The 21,173-nt window shown below is 49.9% G+C and overlaps 1 protein-coding gene across 25 annotated transcripts in view; it reads left to right on the top strand.

Annotated features, from left to right (window-relative positions):
• Positions 1-19,182, top strand: part of CHD6 (chromodomain helicase DNA binding protein 6) — a 216,833-nt gene extending 197,651 nt beyond the window's left edge. For 18 of the 25 annotated variants that reach the window (XM_085003935.1, XM_021077871.2, XM_085003937.1 and 15 more), the window contains 8 exons: positions 137-345; positions 1,550-3,130; positions 6,091-6,242; positions 6,612-6,818; positions 8,132-8,584; positions 10,332-10,526; positions 11,460-11,579; positions 16,303-19,182. In XM_085003935.1, coding sequence (XP_084860061.1) covers positions 137-345; positions 1,550-3,130; positions 6,091-6,242; positions 6,612-6,818; positions 8,132-8,584; positions 10,332-10,526; positions 11,460-11,579; positions 16,303-17,199 — 3,814 coding nt within the window. In that variant the 3' untranslated portion in view covers positions 17,200-19,182. The remainder of the gene's footprint in view (positions 1-136; positions 346-1,549; positions 3,131-6,090; positions 6,243-6,611; positions 6,819-8,131; positions 8,585-10,331; positions 10,527-11,459; positions 11,580-16,302) is intronic. The other 7 variants (XR_014832360.1, XR_014832358.1, XR_014832357.1 and 4 more) reach the window with 3 other exon arrangements.
• The last annotated feature ends 1,991 nt before the right edge of the window (positions 19,183-21,173 follow it).

Here is a 21,173-nt window from a genome sequence, read left to right as displayed (position 1 = left end):
ACCCCAAGACAGACCGGCTCTCTCCTCTCTTGACTTCATGGGATCTCCAGGTAGGCACTCAGTAAGTAGTTGTTGGCTTTTTGTAACAGCCACAAAAAAGGAAGCAGCTCACTCTCCCTTTCTGGTTGAACACAAGGTGGACCAGGAGAGAGCAAGCGGACTTCTGCAGAGCAGTATCCTCCTTCGGTGTCGTTTATGATCAAGAGAAGAAAACCTTCGACTGGACTCAGTTTCGCATCATCTCCCGTTTGGACAAGAAGTCGGACGAGAGCCTGGAGCACTATTTCCACAGCTTTGTGGCCATGTGCCGCACCGTCTGCCGTCTGCCAGCGTGGAAGGATGGTGGTGAGGAACCTCTCTGTCACTTTATCCCAGGTGGGACAAGGAGAGAACCTGCTTAAGTTCAAGGTACAGAGTTACTTTAGGTGTCACTATAGCTGTGGAGCCTACGTGAAGAATTCAAGTAAAGGCAGTGGGTTTTGGCAGGCCCTAGTGGCCTAGTGGGTTTAAGGATCCGGCATTGTCACTGCTAGGGCGTGGGTTCAGTTCCTGGCCCTGGAACTTCTGCATGCTGCAGGCACAGACAAAAAAAAAAAAAAAAAAAAAGGCAAGTGGGTTTTTATATATCTATGAACTTCTAATTGAATCCACCCTCATAAAAATCTCTCTCCTAAAAATGATGTATCTCCAAAAATTGAAATTTAGATTAAAATGTCACAAATATCAACAAACTACTATTACTTACCTTTTCCAATGTGTGCTTTTTAAGTCTCAGAAATGTATTCTCCTGTGAGCTTTGCACCTTCCTTAGATAAAATCTCAACTGTTTTCTTATGTGTGGACTTGACCTGTGGCAAATAAGTGGCTGTCATGTTTTTAAACATCCCATGCTCCTATAGAGAGCCCTTCTGAGCAGTTTCTTCTTGGTTGGAATTTGCAGCAGCTTCCTCCTAGTCCCTCTTCTGCCTCGTTCTAATAGATGAACTCGCTCTGGACCATATGACTAGGACACCTGAAACAGTCATTGAGCCCACTCGGGGTGGGTTCTGGGCTGGCAGCAGCACGTACACCTACCCCTGTGTGGCCCATTTAGGCTGTTTTCATTAAAAGCAGGCAGCTGCATAGGGAAAGATCTGGACCTTGGAGTCAGGCTGACAAGACCTGGGCTAGAATCCTGGTTCTGCCACCTTGAGTAAGTTAGCTTATCTGAGCCTCCTTCCTCATCCTCGAACAGCAGTGCTGATGGTATAGCACAGAGTTTTTGTGAGAACTGAATAGCATACATAAAGTACCTGGTAGAACATGCTTACTGACGGGGGACTAATATTTCCAGAACCGGGTTCTCACGCCCTTCCTTCACCCTCACTGAGTCTGTCTTTGTTTCATAAACACCGTCCAAAAGCTTTTCATTTTAGCAAGGCTACACATTTAAGGCCGCCTTGCTGAGGACCCAGGGGGTTAAGCTGTGGGATGACAGGTGCAGGGGCTCAGGTGGGCAGGAAGCGCAGGAGGGCCTCCTTAGTGACAGGCTCTATGCTTACTTCTCCAGGCCCTCCCGATCCCAGCATCTACGTTGAACCCATCACTGAAGAACGGGCCGCGAGAACCCTGTACCGCATTGAACTGTTACGGAAGATTCGGGAGCAGGTGCTGAAGTGCCCTCAGCTGCACGAGCGCCTGCAGCTCTGCAGGCCCAGCCTCTACCTCCCCGTCTGGTGGGAGTGCGGGAAGCACGATCGGGACCTGCTGATCGGCACTGCCAAGCACGGGCTGAGCCGCACGGACTATTACATCATGACTGACCCCCAGCTGTCCTTCCTGGACGCCTACAGAAACTATGCCCAGCACAAAAGAACCGACGCCCAGGCGCCAGAAAGTCTCTGTTGCCTTTACCAGACCAACTCCAAACTATATGAATCTCTTACGTATACTCAAATGAGCAGGACTTCTGAGTCCCTTGAAAATGAACCTGAGAATCTAGTGAAACTCGAAGGTAGGGATGATCATCTTGGTCTGCCCAGGAACAGCTTATCTGACATGACTTGTGAAAACTTTATTTCTAAAGTTCAGGATGTCATTTCCATCACCCATGAGGAAAGTCTGCTGCCTGAGTCCTTGGAGAGCATGATGTATGGCAGGAAGGCTCTGGGCCAGGGGCCAGGCCCTTTTCAGGAGAGCCCAGGTACCAGTGCGGAGTCCAGACAAGAAGCTTTGGCCATCTCGGCAAGCAAAGATGGGAACTGCCAGCCCGGTGGCCATGAGGCAGATATAGCCTCAGGCCCCTCTTTTATGGATACTTTAGAAGCAGGAGTTGCTCAGATGAACATTAAAAATGGAAAACATTTGTTGATGTCTCTCTCAAAGGAAGGGGAACTCTGCTGCAGCGAGGCAGGGCAGAGACCTGAAAGCATTGGGCAGCTGGAGCCCAAATGCTTAGCCTCCCCTTCCTTGGATCAAGGAAGTGAGAGCGGGTTTGTAGACATGTGCAATCTGAGTGTCTGTGACTCCAAAAGAAACCTGTCATCAGATCAGCAGTTAATTGATTTATTAGAAAACAAAAGTTTAGAAAGTAAATTGATTTTGAGTCAGAACCACAGTGATGAGGAGGAGGAAGAGGAGGAAAACGAGGAGGAAAACCTAGACCTGGTCACCAGCATGCGGGAGAGGCCGGAGGTGTCACCTCTCACCGAGCCCGCTGCTCACAGGGCAGGAGAGAAGAGCCGCGGCTTCCTTGCAGACGAAGCCAAGAAAGCAAGCCTGGAGGCCAGGAGCCAGCACCCTGGGCCGCAGGGCACTTTTCTCCCTGCAGCCTGTCAGTGTCACTGCAAACACACGGAGAGGTGGATGCATGGCCTGGAGAGCGACGAGTTTGAAGTAGAGAAACCCCCGGGTTATAACCCAGACCCGTACAGAAGCAAAGCCAGCAGTGTCACAACGGAGGGTGAGCCCCCTGCCGTCCCCTCAGAGCTGTTTCAGGTGAAGCATGAACTTCTAAAAGAACCCTGGAAGGAAAGTGCAGAAGGAAAGCAAGGGTTTCCTGCGTATCCCGAAGGGAATGAGCTCAAGTTGGAAGATATGGATTTTGAGAGTAAAGATGATTATGATAGAGACGGAAACTGCCAGAGTCAAGGTACAGTGGGTAGGATCTTATATTTTGGATAAGCCAGTTCTCACAAGACAGGGCAAGTGAATGGAGGATGTTAAGAGTTTTACAGCTTCTGGGGAGTTCCCACTGTGTTTCAGTGGGTTAAAAACCCAAATAGTATCCACGACGATGCAGGTTTGATCCCTGGGCTCACTCAGTGGGTTAAAGGATCTAGCATTGCTGTGATCTGTGGTGTAGGTTGCAGATGCAGCTCGGATCCTGCATTGCTGTGGCTGTTTCAGAGGCCGGCAGCTGCAGCTCCGATTTGGCCCCTAGCCTGGGAATTTCCATTTGCCACGGATGTGGCCCTTAAAAAAAAAGAGAGAGGGAGAGTTTTATACATGCTGAAATGGGCCTTCTGACACTCACCATGCATTTAGAACCAAAGGTCTCAGGTCTTGCTCTGAAAATGAGAAGAACGGCTTGACTGATCATTCCAGAAAATCGAAGGTGATTATAGACGTGGTAGCCCCTTTGCTGCGTCAGCTGTGTGGTCTGGGCCTGGGCTGTGTGCTATCACTTGATGGATGCCAGGTGCGGCATCAAGGGGAAGCAGTTAGTTCTTCCACTAGGTAAGGTGCTTCAAACTGGGTAAAAGAGAACAGCCTGGGAGTGTCAGGAACTTGTAAGTTAATATAGGTGCAGTTAATTTTTTAGGAATGCTACAAAAATACAAATCAATGTGTCCTTTATTAATTTAAGCAAAGATAGTGCCATTTATCCACATTGTCGTCAAAGCCCTGTAGTGTAATGTCGGTACATTGAGCTGAGAGTTCTTTTAGTAACTCAACAGAGAAAAGAATTACCAAATTACAAGCAACTCAACAAAAATAATAGATTTGATCCTTTTTTAAAAATTAATTTCAGCGCTTTATTTTCTTTATTTTAATAAATGTTATTGGACGGAGCATAGGTGAGATGAAATCTTGGATAAGGGTTCAAGGTAGAAGGGACTGAAATGTTGAGGATCTCGGTGACCCGGAGGTGTGTCTGTACCTTTCAAGGATCTGAATACAGTGGTTGGAGATCCTGAGCAACAACAAATGGTCTTTCACTTTTTCACTGTGTTTTCCTGTCTTCAGGCCCAAAAGGGCGTATTAGGGTGAACAAAAAAACAGTTCTCTTTATCCTGGGAAATGCAGACAGTCAGGTAGCACAGGGTGTAGAAGAGCGTGGCTGAGGGAGAGCCGCCCCAGCGCCTGGGTCCCTTGGTGGCCGTGCTGGCCTTGCTACGCAGGGGAAGGCAGCAGGGAACTGCCTAAGTTCTGGTGAGCGTCGTGCACACTCAAGGTTGGGGGGCTCCCATGTACCAGTGCTTTTCAAGGGGCTTTTGCAGACCCCACAAGGGGTCTGCCACACAGGAGATGCGGAATAGGTGGGGCGGAGAGGGTTCGCCCTATTTCTGAGACTAGAAACCCACAGCTGAAGCAGCAGCAATTGGCACGGCTGTCATGTCCAGCCCCCTGGTCTCCTGGCTCCTCTTCCAGGGTTTTCTCACTCACATTCTGCTTTTCTCTTAAAACTTAAATTCAGCTTCTCTGCTTATGTATAACTTTCAGTGGCGCTCCCCACAGGATCTAGAATGAAATTTGAATTTTCTGCCATGGCCTACAGAGCTTGGCGTGACTAGGTGATCCTGCCCTCCAGCCTCCTCTTTGTCCCTGTCCTGGGCTGTCCCTTTCCTCTGCGTGTCCAGAGCACCCTTCCCCCGCTGCCTCCTCATCTTCCTAGGTGGTCTTTCTGTCAAGAGGCCCTGTGTACCAGCCTGTGCTCCTATCAGTGGGTTCCCTCTCATCCCCCACCCTGGCACCTGGTTTCTTTCCCTTTGTAGCCCTCCCCCGGTTTGTAATTGTAACTCTTCACTTATTCTTAGTGCGTTTTCCTGTCTTTCCCTCCTGAAGCTGTAGGAGCCTTACAGCATCTGTGCCTGGTTATCCTTGAATCCTCTGGCCTAAAAGGCCCTGCGCCTGCCAGCCCCCCAGGAGACATGTTGCTCAGTCAAAAGTGCTATCTGCACATTTATTTATTTCAGAGGTGGACATTCCTTGTCATTTCATCACGGAGAGGTTCACAACTTCTCTGGGGTGTTGCACTGTGCTCAGTTCACTCCCTGTCGTCACCGTTAAGCGGATCTTTGCAGTTTTCATTTCACAGTGATAACAGGCCTTCACCACTGAAGAGTGAAAGAATGAGTCGCATTTCCGTTTCTTCCCATCAGTGAAGTAATTTAAATGTTGTAGGTTTCTTTGCAACATTTTTTGCGGAAATGGGGTCCATTTTACCTCGTTGTCAGTTTCAGGACTTTTCATCCTTCCTCATTAATATCAGCCACTTGCTGTGTTCCCGTTCCTGGATTGTCCCTTCGAATGTACCAGAGTATAATTTTTGCACTCCTCGTCCACTACAGCAAACGTGAAGCTTCTTTGTGGTCGTTAAACTTTGTTGTTGTTGTTTGTGAATATAAATGCCTAAATGAGTAGCCCTGGAGAAAAATCTGCCTGTATGGCTGAACTGATACAGTTCTCCTAGAAATAGAAGCCATGGTAATTAGGGAATCTGGGGTTGGTAGATGCAAACTGTTACATTTAGAATGGATAAGCAATGAGGGTCTACTATACAGCACAGGGATCTATGTCCAATCTCTTGGTATAGAACATGATGGAAGATATTGTGGGGAAACGAATGTATATATATGTGTGTGTGCATGTGTTTGACTGGGTCATTATACTTTAAAAATAAATTATAATTTTATACTTTATAAATTTATAGCAGAAATTAGCAGTAACTCTGCGACTCCACTATAATTTTTTAAAAAATCAATTTAAAATAAATCAGTGCTGAGTTCTCCTGGGGTGCAGCAGGCTGCAGATCAGATCAGCCATCCTGATCTTTCAGATCAGTTACCTCCCAGGTGCCAAATTCATTTTTGTCGCTTTTCTTCCCAGATTATCCAGGGAAATACTCTGAGGAAGAGAGCAAGAGCTCAGCCTCGGGCATCGCGGGAGACCTCGGGGAGGACCTCCAGGAGGTGCGGGCTCCCACCATCGCTCAGCTGCTCCAGGAGAAAACCCTCTACTCCTTCTCCGAGTGGCCAAAGGTACCTCCCAGAACCGGCCTTCTCCACCCCAAGCATCCTCAGCTTTGCATTCTTTACTTTAAACCACTTAGGATAGGTCTGAGTAACAGGCGCAGAGAGGTATTAGTTATGTGCCGTTAAAGGTTTATGCACCTAATGAGACCATAAGACAAAAGTGTTCACTTGTCTTCATATTTACAGTGCTGTGGCTTTAACCGACATTGTCCAGACTGTAGCATTTATTTTAAGACTTGTGAAGTGAGTACATTTGTCTGTGCCCTTTGCTAATCAACTCCTTCTGGTTAGAAAACTTGCCACTTGATTTCAAGGGACTTTGTGAATTTGGGTAACTTGGTACTTATTCCCCTGAGCTTTCGTTCTTTTTTATAGGATCGTGTGATCATCAACCGCCTCGATAATATCTGCCACCTGGTGTTAAAGGGAAAGTGGCCCTCCACCCAGCAGTACGAGCCCTCGGCCATGCTGCCCACCCCTGTGTTAACCAGCAGTGCTGGTTCCCGGAGCAGCCTCTCGGAGCCAGAGGCCACAGAACACAGCTTCAGCAATGGCGCAGCGTTGGTGGCCCAGATGCAAAAGGTAAGGCCGCAAGAATGCTGGTGACCTTGAAACAAGGAAGGGGGACACTGTACTTGATTGAGTCATTCATTCAACAAATGCTTACTGAGTGGGTAGGATTTTTTTTTTAAATAAAGCAATGGTGTTAATGGAGCCATCTAGATTTTATCCAGTAGGCAGAAGAGGCTATTAAAGGTTTTGGAGGGGGATGTGCTTGATGAAAGTACATCAGCAGCTCAGCTGGGGTGGTGTGCAAGTTCATGAGGGAGGAGGGTCCGGAAGGAGGTGAACCTCAGGGGCTGGGAGGCAGGTGGGCATCTGAGAGAGCGATTAGGTCCTAGACTAGCCCACTGGCCGAGTGGATCCAAAGAAGAGAGGGAATTGCCAGGCGTGGCGTGAAACGGATGAATGCGTGAGGAAAGGGAGGCGTGGATGGGTTGGGATGTTCAGCACTTGGGCAACTGAAAGTAGTGGCAGCAGATGGAAATTAAGGAAATCAAAGCAGGAAAGAGTGCTCTAAACTCACACCTAAAACTCAAGTTTGAGGGACATGATCACACCAGCTCTCACTCTCAGCCGTGCGTTGGACTCCACTGGAGACCTTGAAAAGCTATAGATTCTGGAGTTCCCACTGTGACTCAGCTGGTTAAGAATCCAACTAGTATCCGTGAGGATGCAGGTTTGATCCCTGGCCTTGCTCAGTGGGTTAAGGATCCAGCATCAACACAAGCTGCAGCATAGGTCCCAGATGCAGTCCAGATGCGGCACTGCTGTGGCTGTGGTGTAGGCACTTCCATATGCCATGGGTGCGGCCCTAAAAAGGAAAGCTACAGATTCAGAATTCTTTTTTTTTTTTTTTTAGGGCCACACCCGCAGCGTATGGAAGTTCCCAGGCTAGCGGTCAAATCAGAGCTGTAGCCGCCAGCCACAGCCACAGCCACAGCCACAGTAATAGTAATGCCAGATCCGAGCTTCGTCTTCAACCTACACCACAGCTCACAGCAATGTCGGATCCTTAACCCACTGAGCGAGGGCCAGGGATTGAACCTGCGTCCTCATGGATACTAGTCAGATTTATTTCCGCTGAGCAATGGGAATTCCTGGGAATTGTTTTTAAACTTTTCAATTGATTCAGAGGTACCGCTGAGGCTGAGATTCCTTACACCAAAGTCTTTTAACAAACTGCCCAGGTAATTTAGCACTAAAGTTTGAGAAGGCTTGAGTTAGAAGATCTTCTAAGAAGCTGATTATGAGGCCTAAGGAACTTGGGCCTGGAGAAAGAGCAGACAGTCAGCCACAGAGTTGGATCTCAAACCTCTCCTGTGTGTTCGCAGGAGAGCTTCTTGGCTCCGGTTTTCGCAAAGGATGAACAGAAGCACCGGCGTCCTTATGAGTTTGAGGTGGAGAGGGAGGCAAAGACTCGGAGCCTGGAGCAGTTCTCTGCCCCCCATGGGCACCCCCCCATTGTCCTCAACGGCTGGCATGGAGAGTCAGCCATCGACCTGTCCTGCACGTCGGAGGGGTCCCCAGGAGCCACACCCCCTTTCCCAGTGAGCGCCAGCACCCCTAAGATGGGGGCTATCGGCTCGCTTCAAGGAGCCCTTGGCATGGACTTGTCTGGGATTCTGCAGGCTGGCCTCATCCATCCAGTGACCGGACAGATCGTCAACGGAAGCCTCAGGAGAGACGATGCTGCCACGAGGAGGCGGAGAGGGCGACGGAAACCTGTTGACGGAGGGGTGGACCTCATCTTCCTGAAGGAGCAGACACTTCAGGCGGGAATCTTGGTGGGTATATGAGGCCATTAGGTACAGCTGGCGACCGCTGTACACTGAACAGCAAACTCCTCTTCCTCAGACACAACGATTTTTCATTTGTAAATCTCTTATCCCTATTTCGGTTGTCCTACTTACCTTTTGTTGTCAACAGTTGCTCTCAACTTTTCTAGAAATAAATAGGTATTAGTCCATCGAGGACTCTTAACCCACACGCAGCCCAGAAAGACGAGCCAGGAGTCTCTTCTTTTCAGAAAGCAGCAGCCCAGCTCCAGTGTCTCGGAAGAGCGCCTGGGGAGCGAACGAGCAAAGCCAACAGCAATCATTACATGTGGCGGCTGTGCTCCAGGTCGGCGGGCTTTCCAGGAGCTGGGATTTGGGAGCAGGAACAGGAGTCGGGGAGTTCTGAACGTTAACCCTTGATCACCGAGCCCCACTTGGCTCCTCTGTAAAGTGCGGTCGCAGCATCTCCCTGTGAGGGTCACCGAGATTCACTAAGACGTTCTCAGCTCAGAGATCTTCATAAAACAGGAAAGGTCAGAAGCTGCACACCTGGCCGGAGAGGCCCTCCGACGTTGCTTCATGTGTCGGGGGTTTCTGACTTTTCTCTGTATTTTGGTTTTTTCCATTTACTGAATTTTGAGCTCCAAAACAGGAATCATATTTACCGTTTTCTTATTTTAAAGGGAATAATAACGAACAGTATTTATCGAGTGCTTCATATGTGCCAGGCACCGTGGTCAGAGTTTGACCTGATGGTCCTGTATGTTTTTCACAACAACCCTGCAAGGTGTTGTTACTATTCCCATTTTGTAGATGAGGAAACAGAGGCTCACAAGCATTAAATACTTTGCCCAAGATTGTGCACGTAGTAGATGGCAGATCGGGACACCAAACCAAGGACTTGATTCTCTAGAGCCGGAGAGCAATGCTGTGTTATCTGGTGTATGTCTCCCTCTTCAGCTTCCTCTGTAATTTAGGAAGCTAAAATGTTAGGTTCTTTCCCAGTCCAATTCTGTTAAGTCTCTGTTTTTTAATTTGTTTTTTGGTGGTGGCGTGTAGCGGCTCGATGTGGGATCTCAGTTCCCAGATCAGGGATTAAACCCAAGTTGCAGTGGTGAAAGTTCTGAGTCCTAACCACTAGACCACCCAGGGAACTCCCCAATCTTTCAGGTCTTTAAGAAGCCTGTCTCATTGTTTCAGAGGGGCAAAGCCATATTTCCTGTAATGATTGTAGAGTTCCAGTAGAAGGAGTGAACTTTCTTTCCTTGGGCCTGCAAGTATTTTGGAACACATGTTATGCAGACGTTTATTTTGCACCAACAGTGTACTTTATCAGTAGACCCAATACCTGGACAAGGGCCAGTAGGGCAGGCGTTTGCAGTGTGGAGCAAGGACCAAGTGAGTCGGATGCCATGTGGCGTTCTCTGTTGTGTGAATACCTGTGAAGAGGGCCGTGGGGGAGCAGGAGTGGAGTGGCCCATGTGGCCGGGACTGTCAGTGACAGTGACAAAAGCAGCAACGTGGAACCTGAGCCGATGAGATGGCATGAAAGTCTAGGACGTAGACGAGAGGGGAGAGGAGCAGCCCTGTGGAGGGGACCCCCGACGTGGACAAGAGATTGCGTGGGGGATTGCTGTTCAGGTGCAGGCGGGTAACAGCCTGGGGACAGATTCAAAGGGCCTCCGCGTTGCCCTTTGAGAAACTAGCTTTTGTTCTGTCATGACGAGCTGCACATGCTTGTTTTCCCTTTGCCCAGGAGGTCCACGAAGACCCAGGGCAGACTCCCCTGAGCACCTCACACCCCCCTGAAGGGCCAGTGCCTGCCACGTCGACCCCGGAGCCAGCCCCGGCAGCCGGCAGCCAGGCCGAGAAGGCCATGCCCGGCAGGAGCCTGCTGGACTGGCTGCGGCAGCAGGCCGACTACTCCTTGGAAGTTCCTGGCTTCGGCGCAGTAAGTGTGTGTCGGGCTGCAGAGACCCCCCATTTACTTCCCGCCGGCCGGTGCCGCTTTGACAAGGAGGATGCTGAGGAAGACTGGGGCCTAGCAAGTCCGAGAAAGCTGTGTCTGCCAAGAATGTCATTTTAAAGTGGAGGGAAAAAAGTTTTAAATTCTGATTAAGTTTTCCAGTAACAGAAATTACATCCCACGTCAGAAATGCTGTGCCAGAAAGTAGACATGCAACATCTTAAGACGATAGAACTTGCCTAAGCTCAGACCTCTCTTCCCTCCAGAATTACCACATCCATAAGCTCACAGAGAATTCTTTGGGTTGCGTAAGTGCTGCCACTTCATGAAAACGTTCCTGTATATTCCTTCAAGTTAATGGTGGTATGTTAGTTCTAGTTACTGCTTTGGGATTTTTCCTCAACTCCTTTTACCGCCTCTGCAGATGAGGAATCTGAGCACTGGAGTCTTCTCGTTTTTCTTTTCTCATTTGCTTGTCCACTCCACCACCATCTTTGTCCTGGGTTCATCTCATTAGTAAGATAAGGAGGTGGAAAGCCCACCAGAAAAGGAGAACGCATTCACAGAGGCACAGCCTCCAAAGACAGACGAAACCCACCAGGGAGGTAGCAGTGAAGAGAATGATTCAGAGGGGAGGGCTAGGGATTAAGCTGTACCCAGAGACACTGGTGGGTCAGCCAGGCGCTCTAGGCTAGGCTGGAGGGCCGGGAGGCCCCCACCGGAGGCCTGTTCTCCAGCTTGCTTCAAGGAGAGAGCCTAGGTGAGGGCCGGGTGGCTGTTTCCTTCAGCCTAACCCGATGGGTCCTGTGCAGAGGGCCGTGAATGAGAGAACAGCAGAAGCGACTGAAAGGCACTGTCCTCATCAGAAGAATCAGAGGCAGAATGTTCTTGTAATGTTGGTTTCCATTTACCTCCTAGAATTTTTCAGACAAACCAAAGCAGAGGAGGCCACGCTGTAAGGAACCTGGAAAGTTAGACGTCAGCTGCCTGAGCGGGGAAGAAAGGGTTCCTGCTGTCCCCAAGGAGCCAGGCCTGAGGGTAAGGAACAGGGACAACCGGCTGGACCCCAGCCTTGCAGCAGCTCCGGCTGGGGCGGGGGAGGGAGGTAGCTGCGCAGCCTTCTTCCTGAGAGGGCAGGGGCAGCACGGGAGGCTGCCAAGTAGTGATGAGGGGTGATGGGTGTTCTGACCAGCAGTGTGACTTCTGTGACATTTGTGTTCAGTCTTTACCTCTGAAACTTTTGGTTTAAGTTGTACTTAAACCATCCTCAAAGCTTAATCCCCTGCCCCTTCCCCCCCGCAATTTTAGAGAGTTCAGGGAAAATTACCTTTAACTCTTATCAGGAGTCTGTTTCCAGTGTTTTACAAACTGTGCTATTGGAAATTTTCATTTTCCAACCTAAGTTTCTCTGGCTACCATTTAAGACATTTCCTCCTAGTCTGTCCTCGCTGGCAATGAAAAACAGCTGACTCCAAGCACTGCCCTTTTCCTATTATAGAATCATGAGCCTGGAAGAGACTTCAAAGACATCTGCAGATACTTGTAGTAGAAGGAATCTGAGTTAATTATAGTTTACAGATGACTACAAATTTGGACTAGAAAACTCACAACCTCTAGGGGGCGGTAATAACATTTCAACCAGAAAATGTGTTGAGCTTGGGCAAATGATACACAAATGTGCTTTTAACCTCCTTGAAGTGCCTTCTGCCCAAATAGGGTGCTTCTAAAGAGCCTCGTGGGGATCTGCCCTTCCTGGGTTGTCCTTGAAGCTCGCTGGCTGTCCTGAACTCCTTCCTCAGTCCTCTGCCAGCTCCAGCTTTCCTGGGTATGAACTCCCTCCTTGGTGGGATTTCCTGGATGCGGTTTCTTTTTTTAGCTCCAAGAGACCACCCACCCTAGTCATTTCCTCCTTGGGCAGAAAGAAGTTGTTACTTAATGTTCTCAAGGAGCTTGTTTCTGATTTGGCCCCTGGAGGATTGCTCTTCTAGCAGCTCGGCAAACATGACCGCCCTCGTACTGCTGCAGCCACTCAGGGATGGAGGTGGAGCCGGGCTACTTTTGAGAAAGTTTGGCGTGATGGAAAAGCTGTCCTCTCTTGCTTTATTCTCCGCAACACACCACCACCGCCCTCAGACGCAGTTACACAGTCCAGGCTGGTTGCACATTGGTTCCCATCACTCTGTCTTGGCCCCTGCACATGGCCTGCCCGCGCTGTCCCTTTGTCATAGCACACAGGGTCACGCTGGTCGTCCAGGAGAGCCCTCCAGTTCTTACTTGGTTGAGTCTCTGAGCTCTTGGTGTAGTGACTTGTCAGAAAAACCACAGGGTTTCCCCCTTGGCTTCCCATTTCTTACAACACCTCGAACAATTTCCCTCACACTCTCTAGAAATTAACGTTCATCACCCCCTCCCCCCAGAGATGCTGATCCTTTGCCAGAAAACTCATTTGTGAGCTGTTCTCGCAAGCCAGCTTCTTACCAGAGCTGGGCTTTCCCTCCTTTGTTAAGTAAACACAACAACAAGAAGCCCTGCCTTGGGAAGGCATGGAACCGCTTGTCCTCCTGGTCCTCGGGACTGTGCAGCCTTCCCGCGTCCCCTCAGCCGTGTCTCCCAAGGTCCCTCCACCCCCACCCCCCCCAGGACCAGAGCCTCTGAGGTGTGCTGCACTCCTTGTCTCTCTTAGAGACCCTAGCATTTCTTCTAGAAACACATCCGGATCCCACAAGGAACTTCTGCCTTCCTTCAGCCCCTTCTGCATGTGTGCGCTGGAGCTCGGCTGGCAAGTCCCAGAGACTTAGCATCGCACAGGCCACAGTCAGGCTCAGGGATTCAGCTTTAAGAAGGCCCAGGACATGTGGTTGCTCATTATTAAGTGTGTGTATGCACACACACATGCCTCATGTATGTTATGTGTGAAATTAGATTTGTTTTATGTACTTGGGTGTGGGGTGTTTGGGGGGCTTGTTTCTTAGCCATTTGGCGGTGAGTTGCAGAGGTGTCGTGTCATCCCTACAGAAGTACTTCAGCTGTGACTCCTGAGAATGTTTTCCCACATAACCAGTACCGTTCTCGCACACGTCAATATGAATAACATCTTGTAGCTAGCCCACGTTCGTATTTCCTCACTTGTCCCCAAAATGTCTTTCAGAGCTAGTTTCTGTTGTGTTCGTTTTTAGGAGTTTAACCCGGGATCCACATGCTGCATGTAGTTGTTAGGTCTCTTTCCATTCAGGGGTATTCGTTGGCTGAACCTGCTCATCTTCCCGGGAGGAGTAAGGAGATTTCGGTTGCCACCTCCTTCTCCACCTCTACCCAGGAGTGAGGTTTCAGAGCTGGAATCGCAGGCCTTGGAATCAATGCTGCCATGAATTGGTGAAGAAGGCTGTCCTTGGGTCGGAGTGCCCAAGCAGTCCCCTGGAAGGGCAGACCTGCCCCCAGTGTTGCTGAGTGTCTTCCTCTCCTTCCCTTCCATCCCCTTGCCCTCCCCCAGCCTCCCCTGGGAGAGGAAGCAGGTTTGTTCCCAGGGAGTAATTACCAGGAGGGAGAGCTGCCAAAGCCCAGCTTGGCCGCTGTGTGTGGTCGCCGAGCTGGCGGGGTGGGGGCACCTGCCGGGGCGGGGCAGCCATGGGCCAGCTAGAGTGACTGCCTCCCACACGAGCAGTGGGGCAAACCTCCTCTGCCAGCCTGCCACGCTCTCCACCGTGGAGGAACCCCTGCTCTTCACCCCAGGGGCCTTTCTGCTGCCACTCTCCCCTCTGAAGGGGAGGAGGCGGCCAGCCTGGGCCTGCTGGGAAGTTCCCAGGTCTGCACGGGCCCGGTGTTGTCTGCATCGGTGGTTCCAGACAAGGGCGGAAACGTCCTGATGCCTGAGGAGCACGACCTGAAGTCGACGAGCAGGACCACGGGGACCAAAGGCTGCCTGGAGTGAGCGCTCCAGCTCCAGATGCCCTGATGAGCTCAAGAGAAAGTATGCTGAAGAATGTCTGCCTTGTAGTAGAGAGTTTGAAAAGAAGATGAAGGCATCGTTCCTCAGGCTGGCGTTTCTTTTCTCCCCAACAGAAAGACTTCTGAAATTGAACGTGCCCTCCCACTGGAAAGGGAAGGGGGGAGTTAGGACAGAGCAGTTGGAGGTCGCAAGGAGAAAGACACACCTGGGCCCTGTCCCTGGCTCTTGGCTATGGCTGTGCTGCAGGGAAGAGGGCTTGGGAAGCCTTGTGGTCAAGTTGTGGTGACTGTAACCGGGCCCCAGGCTGAGGATGTGCCCAGCCGGGGCCTGAGGCTGTGGACTCCCCAGAATGAGGTGCTCTGCACTAGTGGGCCAAGATAGACTGGTAGGAAGTGGTGCCATTGGCCTGGCCCCGATCCGTCACATCTGACTGTCTCTCCAGAAGCAGGAGCCAGGCGGGAGTTGTTACCAGTCATCATCCCCAGTCCCAAGCAGCAGCTGCCCGGCACCCTGCTGAGCCAAGCTAGCTTGGCAAAGTACTGGTGGCCTCTCGGGAGTGGGAGTAAGACGGGTGGGCTGGGGCCACAGGGCCTGGGCTCTCACGCCGCCTCTGTCCCTGACCAGCTGTCCCTCAGGGCATGTTCTGCCCCCCTCGGCTTGGCGGAGAGAAGGCAGACTGAACACGACAGTACCAGAGGTTCCTCCCCTTCAGCTTTGCTAAACCAAGGCTTTTTGAAAAGTGTTTTCTTCTTTTTCCAGAGTTGAGCGTCCTAAAGCTTTTTTCCCACGATGACCTGGCTTTTCTTTACTATCCTTTGGGAAATTGAAGGGCAGGTATAGGACCTCAAAACTAACATTATTTCTGGGGAACTGAGAACATTCAAGTGCACGTTTTTCACGTATCCGTGACCCTGTGAACTGCCTGTAAAACAGCTGTGATAATAGCACTGACCCTGTAGGGTTGGGGTGACAACTGAGATCCCGAACGTGGAGCCCAGTGTGCGGGGTCTGCTCTGTGCAGATGCTTCTCTAGTGGCCGCATCAGCCCTGCTGCTCTTCTCACGGCCCAGGAAGCAGCGGTTCCTCGTTTCTGAGCCCACCACACGCATGTGTACACTGCTAGCTAACTGGAACCCGTGTCGCCCGCTAACCTGTCTCTGTGCCCGCCCCTTCAGCAAAGATCTGTGGGATCATTTAAGAGTTGGACTTAGGTACCGTTGTCCTTTCGCACCAAAACTCCGACAGGTGAACTGAGCTGTCCCAAGTCCCACCGCTGGGGGTTCCAGAGTCAGGACAGAGATTCAGGTCTTCTGCTTCCAGACCCCATCTTCCTGCTCTGCTTTGTGGCTCCAGTTAAAAACCTTCCTGTGTCAGGAGGGAGGCGAACGTGGGGATCTGGCTGAGGGCTCGCAGCCACAAGTCTCAGCTGCTGGCCTCAGCAGCACTTGCGCTAAAATCGATGAAACTGAGAAGACAAATGGCCCTGCACAAGGATACCATTTGAACTAGTGAAGCGATTTTTTTTTTTTTTTTGCATTTTGTATTTTGTACTTGAAGCTAATATAATGGTACATCAGTTATCCCTCAATAAAAAGTCTCTACTGAGAGCTAAGGCCTCTAGCCAGTTCCAGCACAGAGGGCAGATCGGCCTGTGCGCTGTGAGCTACTTGGGGGCTTTAGGCTGTCATCCTCGGGAAAGGAGACCTTTGGGGTGCAGCCCCAGGAGGCAGGAGGGGCCACTCCAGAGTCCCTAGCTGTTTGCTCACCTGCCATCCAATAACTTGCAACATCCCGTGTCTCTTTGTTCTTTTTCAGGGGTTTCTCCCAGAAAACAAGTTCAATCACACCCTGCCTGAGCCTGTTCTCCGAGACGCGGGCCCCCGCCGCAGGGGCAGGCGGCCCCGGAGCGAGCTCCTAAAGGCTCCCGCCCTCGTGGCGGACTCCCCCTCTGGAATGGGGCCTCTGTTCATGAACGGACTGATCGCCGGGATGGACCTGGTCGGACTTCAGAACATGAGAAACATGCCAGGCATCCCCCTCACGGGGCTGGTGGGGTTCCCGGCTGGCTTTGCCGCCATGCCCACGGGCGAGGAGGTCAAGGGCACGTTGAGCATGCTGCCCATGGTGCTGCCGGGAATGGCCACCGTGCCCCAGATGTTTGGGGTCGGGGGGCTCCTCAATGCCCCCATGGCCACCACCTGCACTTCGACTGCACCCGCACCTCTGTCAAGCACAACAAAGAGTGGCACGTCGGTGGCCGAAAAGACTGCAGAAGACAAGCCCAGCGGCCACGATGTAAAAACGGACACGTTAGCTGACGACAAGCCTGGTCCTAGTCCGTTTTCCGACCAGTCCGAACCTGCAATAACTGCGAGCAGTCCTGTGGCTTTTAACCCGTTTCTCATCCCAGGAATGTCCCCCGGACTCATTTACCCATCTATGTTTCTCTCCCCTGGCATGGGCATGGCTCTGCCAGCCATGCAGCAGGCCAGACACTCTGAGGTGGTGGGTCTGGAGAGCCAGAAGAGGAAGAGGAAGAGAACAAAGGGGGACAATGCGAGCCCCAACCCGGAGCCTGCCCCCGGGGCCGAGAGGGAGCCGGGCAGTGACCAGAGCTGCCCCGAACCCAGGGCCTCTGTGCCCCCAGATAGAGACCACGTGGCACAGGCCAGGGAAGGGGGCCCCCAAGACTCAAATGGCGACACCAATTAGAACTTTTTCATTGAAGAAATTATTGTGACTTGTAAGTTTCTTATCCCATAAAGGTTTGTTACTTCCCTCACTTCACTGTCATAAGAACCTGTGTTTCCATGAGTAATATTACCTGCCTGATTTCCTGTCTGAGAACTGTGGTAACAGATGTTCATAGCCACGTCATCAGCTAAGTGTCGTTGACCTAGTGTAGGAGGCACAGAGTCCTCACTCTGTTATCCAGTCCTTCATTCCAGCAGCCGTAGTTAGTACAGGCGTGGGGACACGCCCTACCCCTTCTCTTCCAAGTTTCCCACTTATTTGAGGAGGAAAAATGGCAAAAGAAAGCCGTCTAGGGATTTCGTCTAGGGCCGAAGAAGAGAGAGCAGCTCTTTTTTCCAAGAGCTGTGTTGAATGGGAAGAATGTAATGGGGGAACCAAAAAGCACAGAAAAAGGAAGTACTGGTGCATATTTTTCAGTTGAAATATTTCCCTGTTTTATCATGATTACTAAGTGAGTAGGATAGGCAGAAGTATATAACTAATGGTTGAAACTGCATATATTCATTTCTTTCTAAAACAAACCTTACTGGTAGTAACACGACTTCCCCCTTTGTGGGTTTTCAGACACCTGCAGCCAGAAGAAATACGGACAAGGCATTTCACACACACGCATCCTCCCCTCCTGAGGTAAAAGGGGATTCTCAGTACACGCCTTGAGTTGTTGTGGTGATTGATGGGCGAGCGAGGGGCTCGACCCCGAAGAGCTGCCCACAGGGAAGCACGAAACTAGCACCCTGCCCCCACCTCATCCTCCTCAGAGCTGCCCTGGCCACTCAAGGGGCCTCGTGGGTTTCTTTGCATTTCCTTCACCCAGACGCAGTGCAAGAAAATAGTCACTCAACACTACACTCGCCAGGGCCTCCTGTCAGGGTTGTTTGAGGCAGTCAGGCCATGTGTGTGCCCCCTTTTAGAATGTGACTGTGAAGTTTTTTTCTCCTCTCTGGATTTTTGTCTATTCGGTTTATATGTTACAGTTGGACCCAGATCCCAGATTATCAAGTTAGCGGAGGAGACTACGTTGCAGATAAACATTATTCCCTCTTCCTCCGCCCCCCAGGCTGGGAGAACCCTGCAGGCCGAGCCGCACTCACCCGCTTCCCTGCATCCTCCCACTCTTGGGCCCTCCCCTCTGAGGGTCTCACTCTTCATCCACGGTTCACACTCTGAAACTTGAAATAAGCTCGTGGTTCAGAACTCGGGGGCAAGGGCGCGGGGCTGTGCAGGAAATGTTGGAAGTGTTACTAGTACCAGTTTCACGTTTTGTTGTCACAATTTACTGTATTTTTTTATTTTTTCTGTTACAGTTTTGCTATAATTTATCAGAAGGTCCAAAAGTTTGACATAACTATTTCAGTTTGCATTATTTATTTATGATGCTTTTGTCAATGTCTTTTATACATTTGGAATTATAAATTATGTAAATGTTAAAATGAGCATCTCAAAGAAGTCTGTTAAATCTTGGCCGGGAAAAAAGAAAAAAAAAATCAATCAGCTGTATTTTCAAAAAGTGGCGTCCCAGTTTTATGAATCAGAGTTATAAATCAGAAATTCTATAAACTGATCATATAAGAAAAAAGAATCCAATAATCGAACATATCCTAATATTTAATGACATCTTGTAGCATAGGTGGTCTCTAATGCTGACAACAGATTTCTTAGAAATGCTGCTCTCTCTATTTAACTAACATTTTGTTCAGTTTTGCCTCCAGTGGAAGCAGAAAGGGTTTTTTCAGCTGTTAAATCCTAAAAATCAATATAATTTATTTATGTAAAAAAAAAATCACTCAATTGATATATTTTTGAACCTTTTAAGTACTAATTTTCTTTTTATCAAGTAGAAAAAAAAATGTATTTGCCCTAAATCCTTAAAATACAAATGCTATAAAAATTCATGTATCTTGAAAGCCTTACTGCAAATGAGTATTATAGACATCCAGCAGAGCCTGGGTTTTCTTTGTTGTCGTTGTTGTTGTTTTGTATGGAAAAGCTGCTTTCCCCAGGTTCCACTTAGAACCTCCCGTAGGTCACAGGGTTCAATATGGATTTGATTTGAAAACCCACCAGCATGCTGAATCCCTTGTTATATCTTATCGAACCTGTATGTTAACCCTCTGGGTGTTTAGGCTTCTATTTGACTGCTATTGTGTCCCTGTTTGCAAAATGAAAATGACACTCTGTGGATTATTTGCTCTGTAAGGCATAAGTGCTTCTTATGATTTTTTTGACGTTTCCAAGAGCAAAAGCCAAATTTAAACTCTTCAGCAAACTCGAGCCTTTTCATCTAATTCCATTCACTCACAGCCATAACTTTTCTTGATCATTCTTCACCCCATGTCTTACATAATAAATTGTCTGTGGTCTTGATCCTGGATTTAAAAAAAAAAAAAAAAAAGTTTAAAAGTCACATTTGTCCTTGAGGAATTCAGTGGCACTCGGATGTCTCCTGCTGCCTGGGCATTTTGTGATTTCATCCTCTGCACACAGGGATCCACTGTCTTTCCTAGGTGCCCAGTTCATGCTGGGCACCCTGTTGGGGGCCTGTGAAATAGAGATTCATGAGGGTTGACTTGACTTAGCTCTTGATCTGCCAGAACACCCGGTTAAAACAGACGCCGTAGAATAGGGCACAGTACAGTGCCTGCTCCCTAGACGTGGGACCTGAACGCATGCATCTTATGCCTCCACTTCTTAGGCCCCGTTCGAGAAGTCACACTCAGATCACACACCTGGAGCTTTGGGGGAGGAGGTTCTGTGGGTTGAAACAGGCCCCCAAACACAGGAATGCCTCAGTAGCTGAGGCTTAAGGCTTGTTAAGAATTTTGTGGTCCTTAGCTTTAGGAAGCATCGCTTCCTCAAGCCCTAGCTGGGCCATGTCAGAAGGTATCAACAAGGCTGGCAGGAAAGCACTAGAGTCTCAGTGAGACCGAGCAGGGGCCCACCAGCCTCACCCTTGCTGGGTCCCCACGAAGTACCAGTAGATGGTGGATGAACGGCCTGGACGATGGCTGGGGCATGGTTCCGTAAGGCTTTACAGACCTCTGCTGCGGTTTTTCAAGTAAGGGTGTACTGCCACCTTTGTAGCTCTTTAGTCTTGGGAAGACTTCCTTCTGCATAGAAGAATAATTTGTGCAAAATAAGCAGAAAAGAGCCTCAGTTTCACTCTTGACCTCAAATCCTGCCCCAGTAGATTCTCCCTCCCCGTATGAGGGTGGGAGAGTACAGTCAGTCACGTACATGGGGCTAGCGTTTTAGTGTTCTGTGTGCGTTTGCCATGAGTGACCTCATTTGTCCTCAGAGCATCTTGGTTGCTGGGTAGAGGGATGCTGGCATCCAGTCCGCCTAAGGAAAGCCAATGCAGAGGCTGCAAAGCTCTCATCCGTCACAGAGAACAGAGCTGGGGTTGCCCCACCCCCTGGCCCCACCAGCCTGAAGCCAAGACACTCCAGCCTTTGTGATACTAGTCCAGGACCCTGCAGCCTCAGAGACCAGATACGACTGAATTGCACTTGGAAAAATTGGCACTGGGAAAAACAGAACAGTTGTGTCACACCCCCTGGAAAACTTGATGCCTAATTTATTTATACCTTAAAATGGTTTTTTGCAAGAATTACTGTTCCTTTGCCCAGTCTAGAAACCACAAAAGGATCTCTTTCTTGGGTCAGCAGTGGGGCTCACCCAGCCCAGTGACAAGCACCTTGGTTCTGAAGCCCAGTCTCTGAGGGACAGGGGCATGAGGGCAGAAACTCAGGACACATGGCTTGCGCTGCCGAGTGGCTGGCATTGTGACCACTTCGTGAGCCACATTCAGCAGAGTATCTGTGGGATAAGAGAGGAAATAAGGCAAAGGGGTGAACTTAGTACTGCCTCCTGCAAGGAAGTTGTTCCACGAGATGGGTTTGGAATTGACGAGTTGGTGCTTTGGAGCTGGTCTG

Source organism: Sus scrofa, chromosome 17, assembly GCF_054392235.1.
Source record: "Sus scrofa isolate SSC_HxYL_T2T_F1_AM1 chromosome 17, Sscrofa_HxYL_maternal_Yorkshire_Landrace_v2.0, whole genome shotgun sequence".
Taxonomy (NCBI): Eukaryota; Metazoa; Chordata; class Mammalia; order Artiodactyla; family Suidae; genus Sus; species Sus scrofa.
This window is presented reverse-complemented; position numbering and strand designations above follow the sequence as displayed.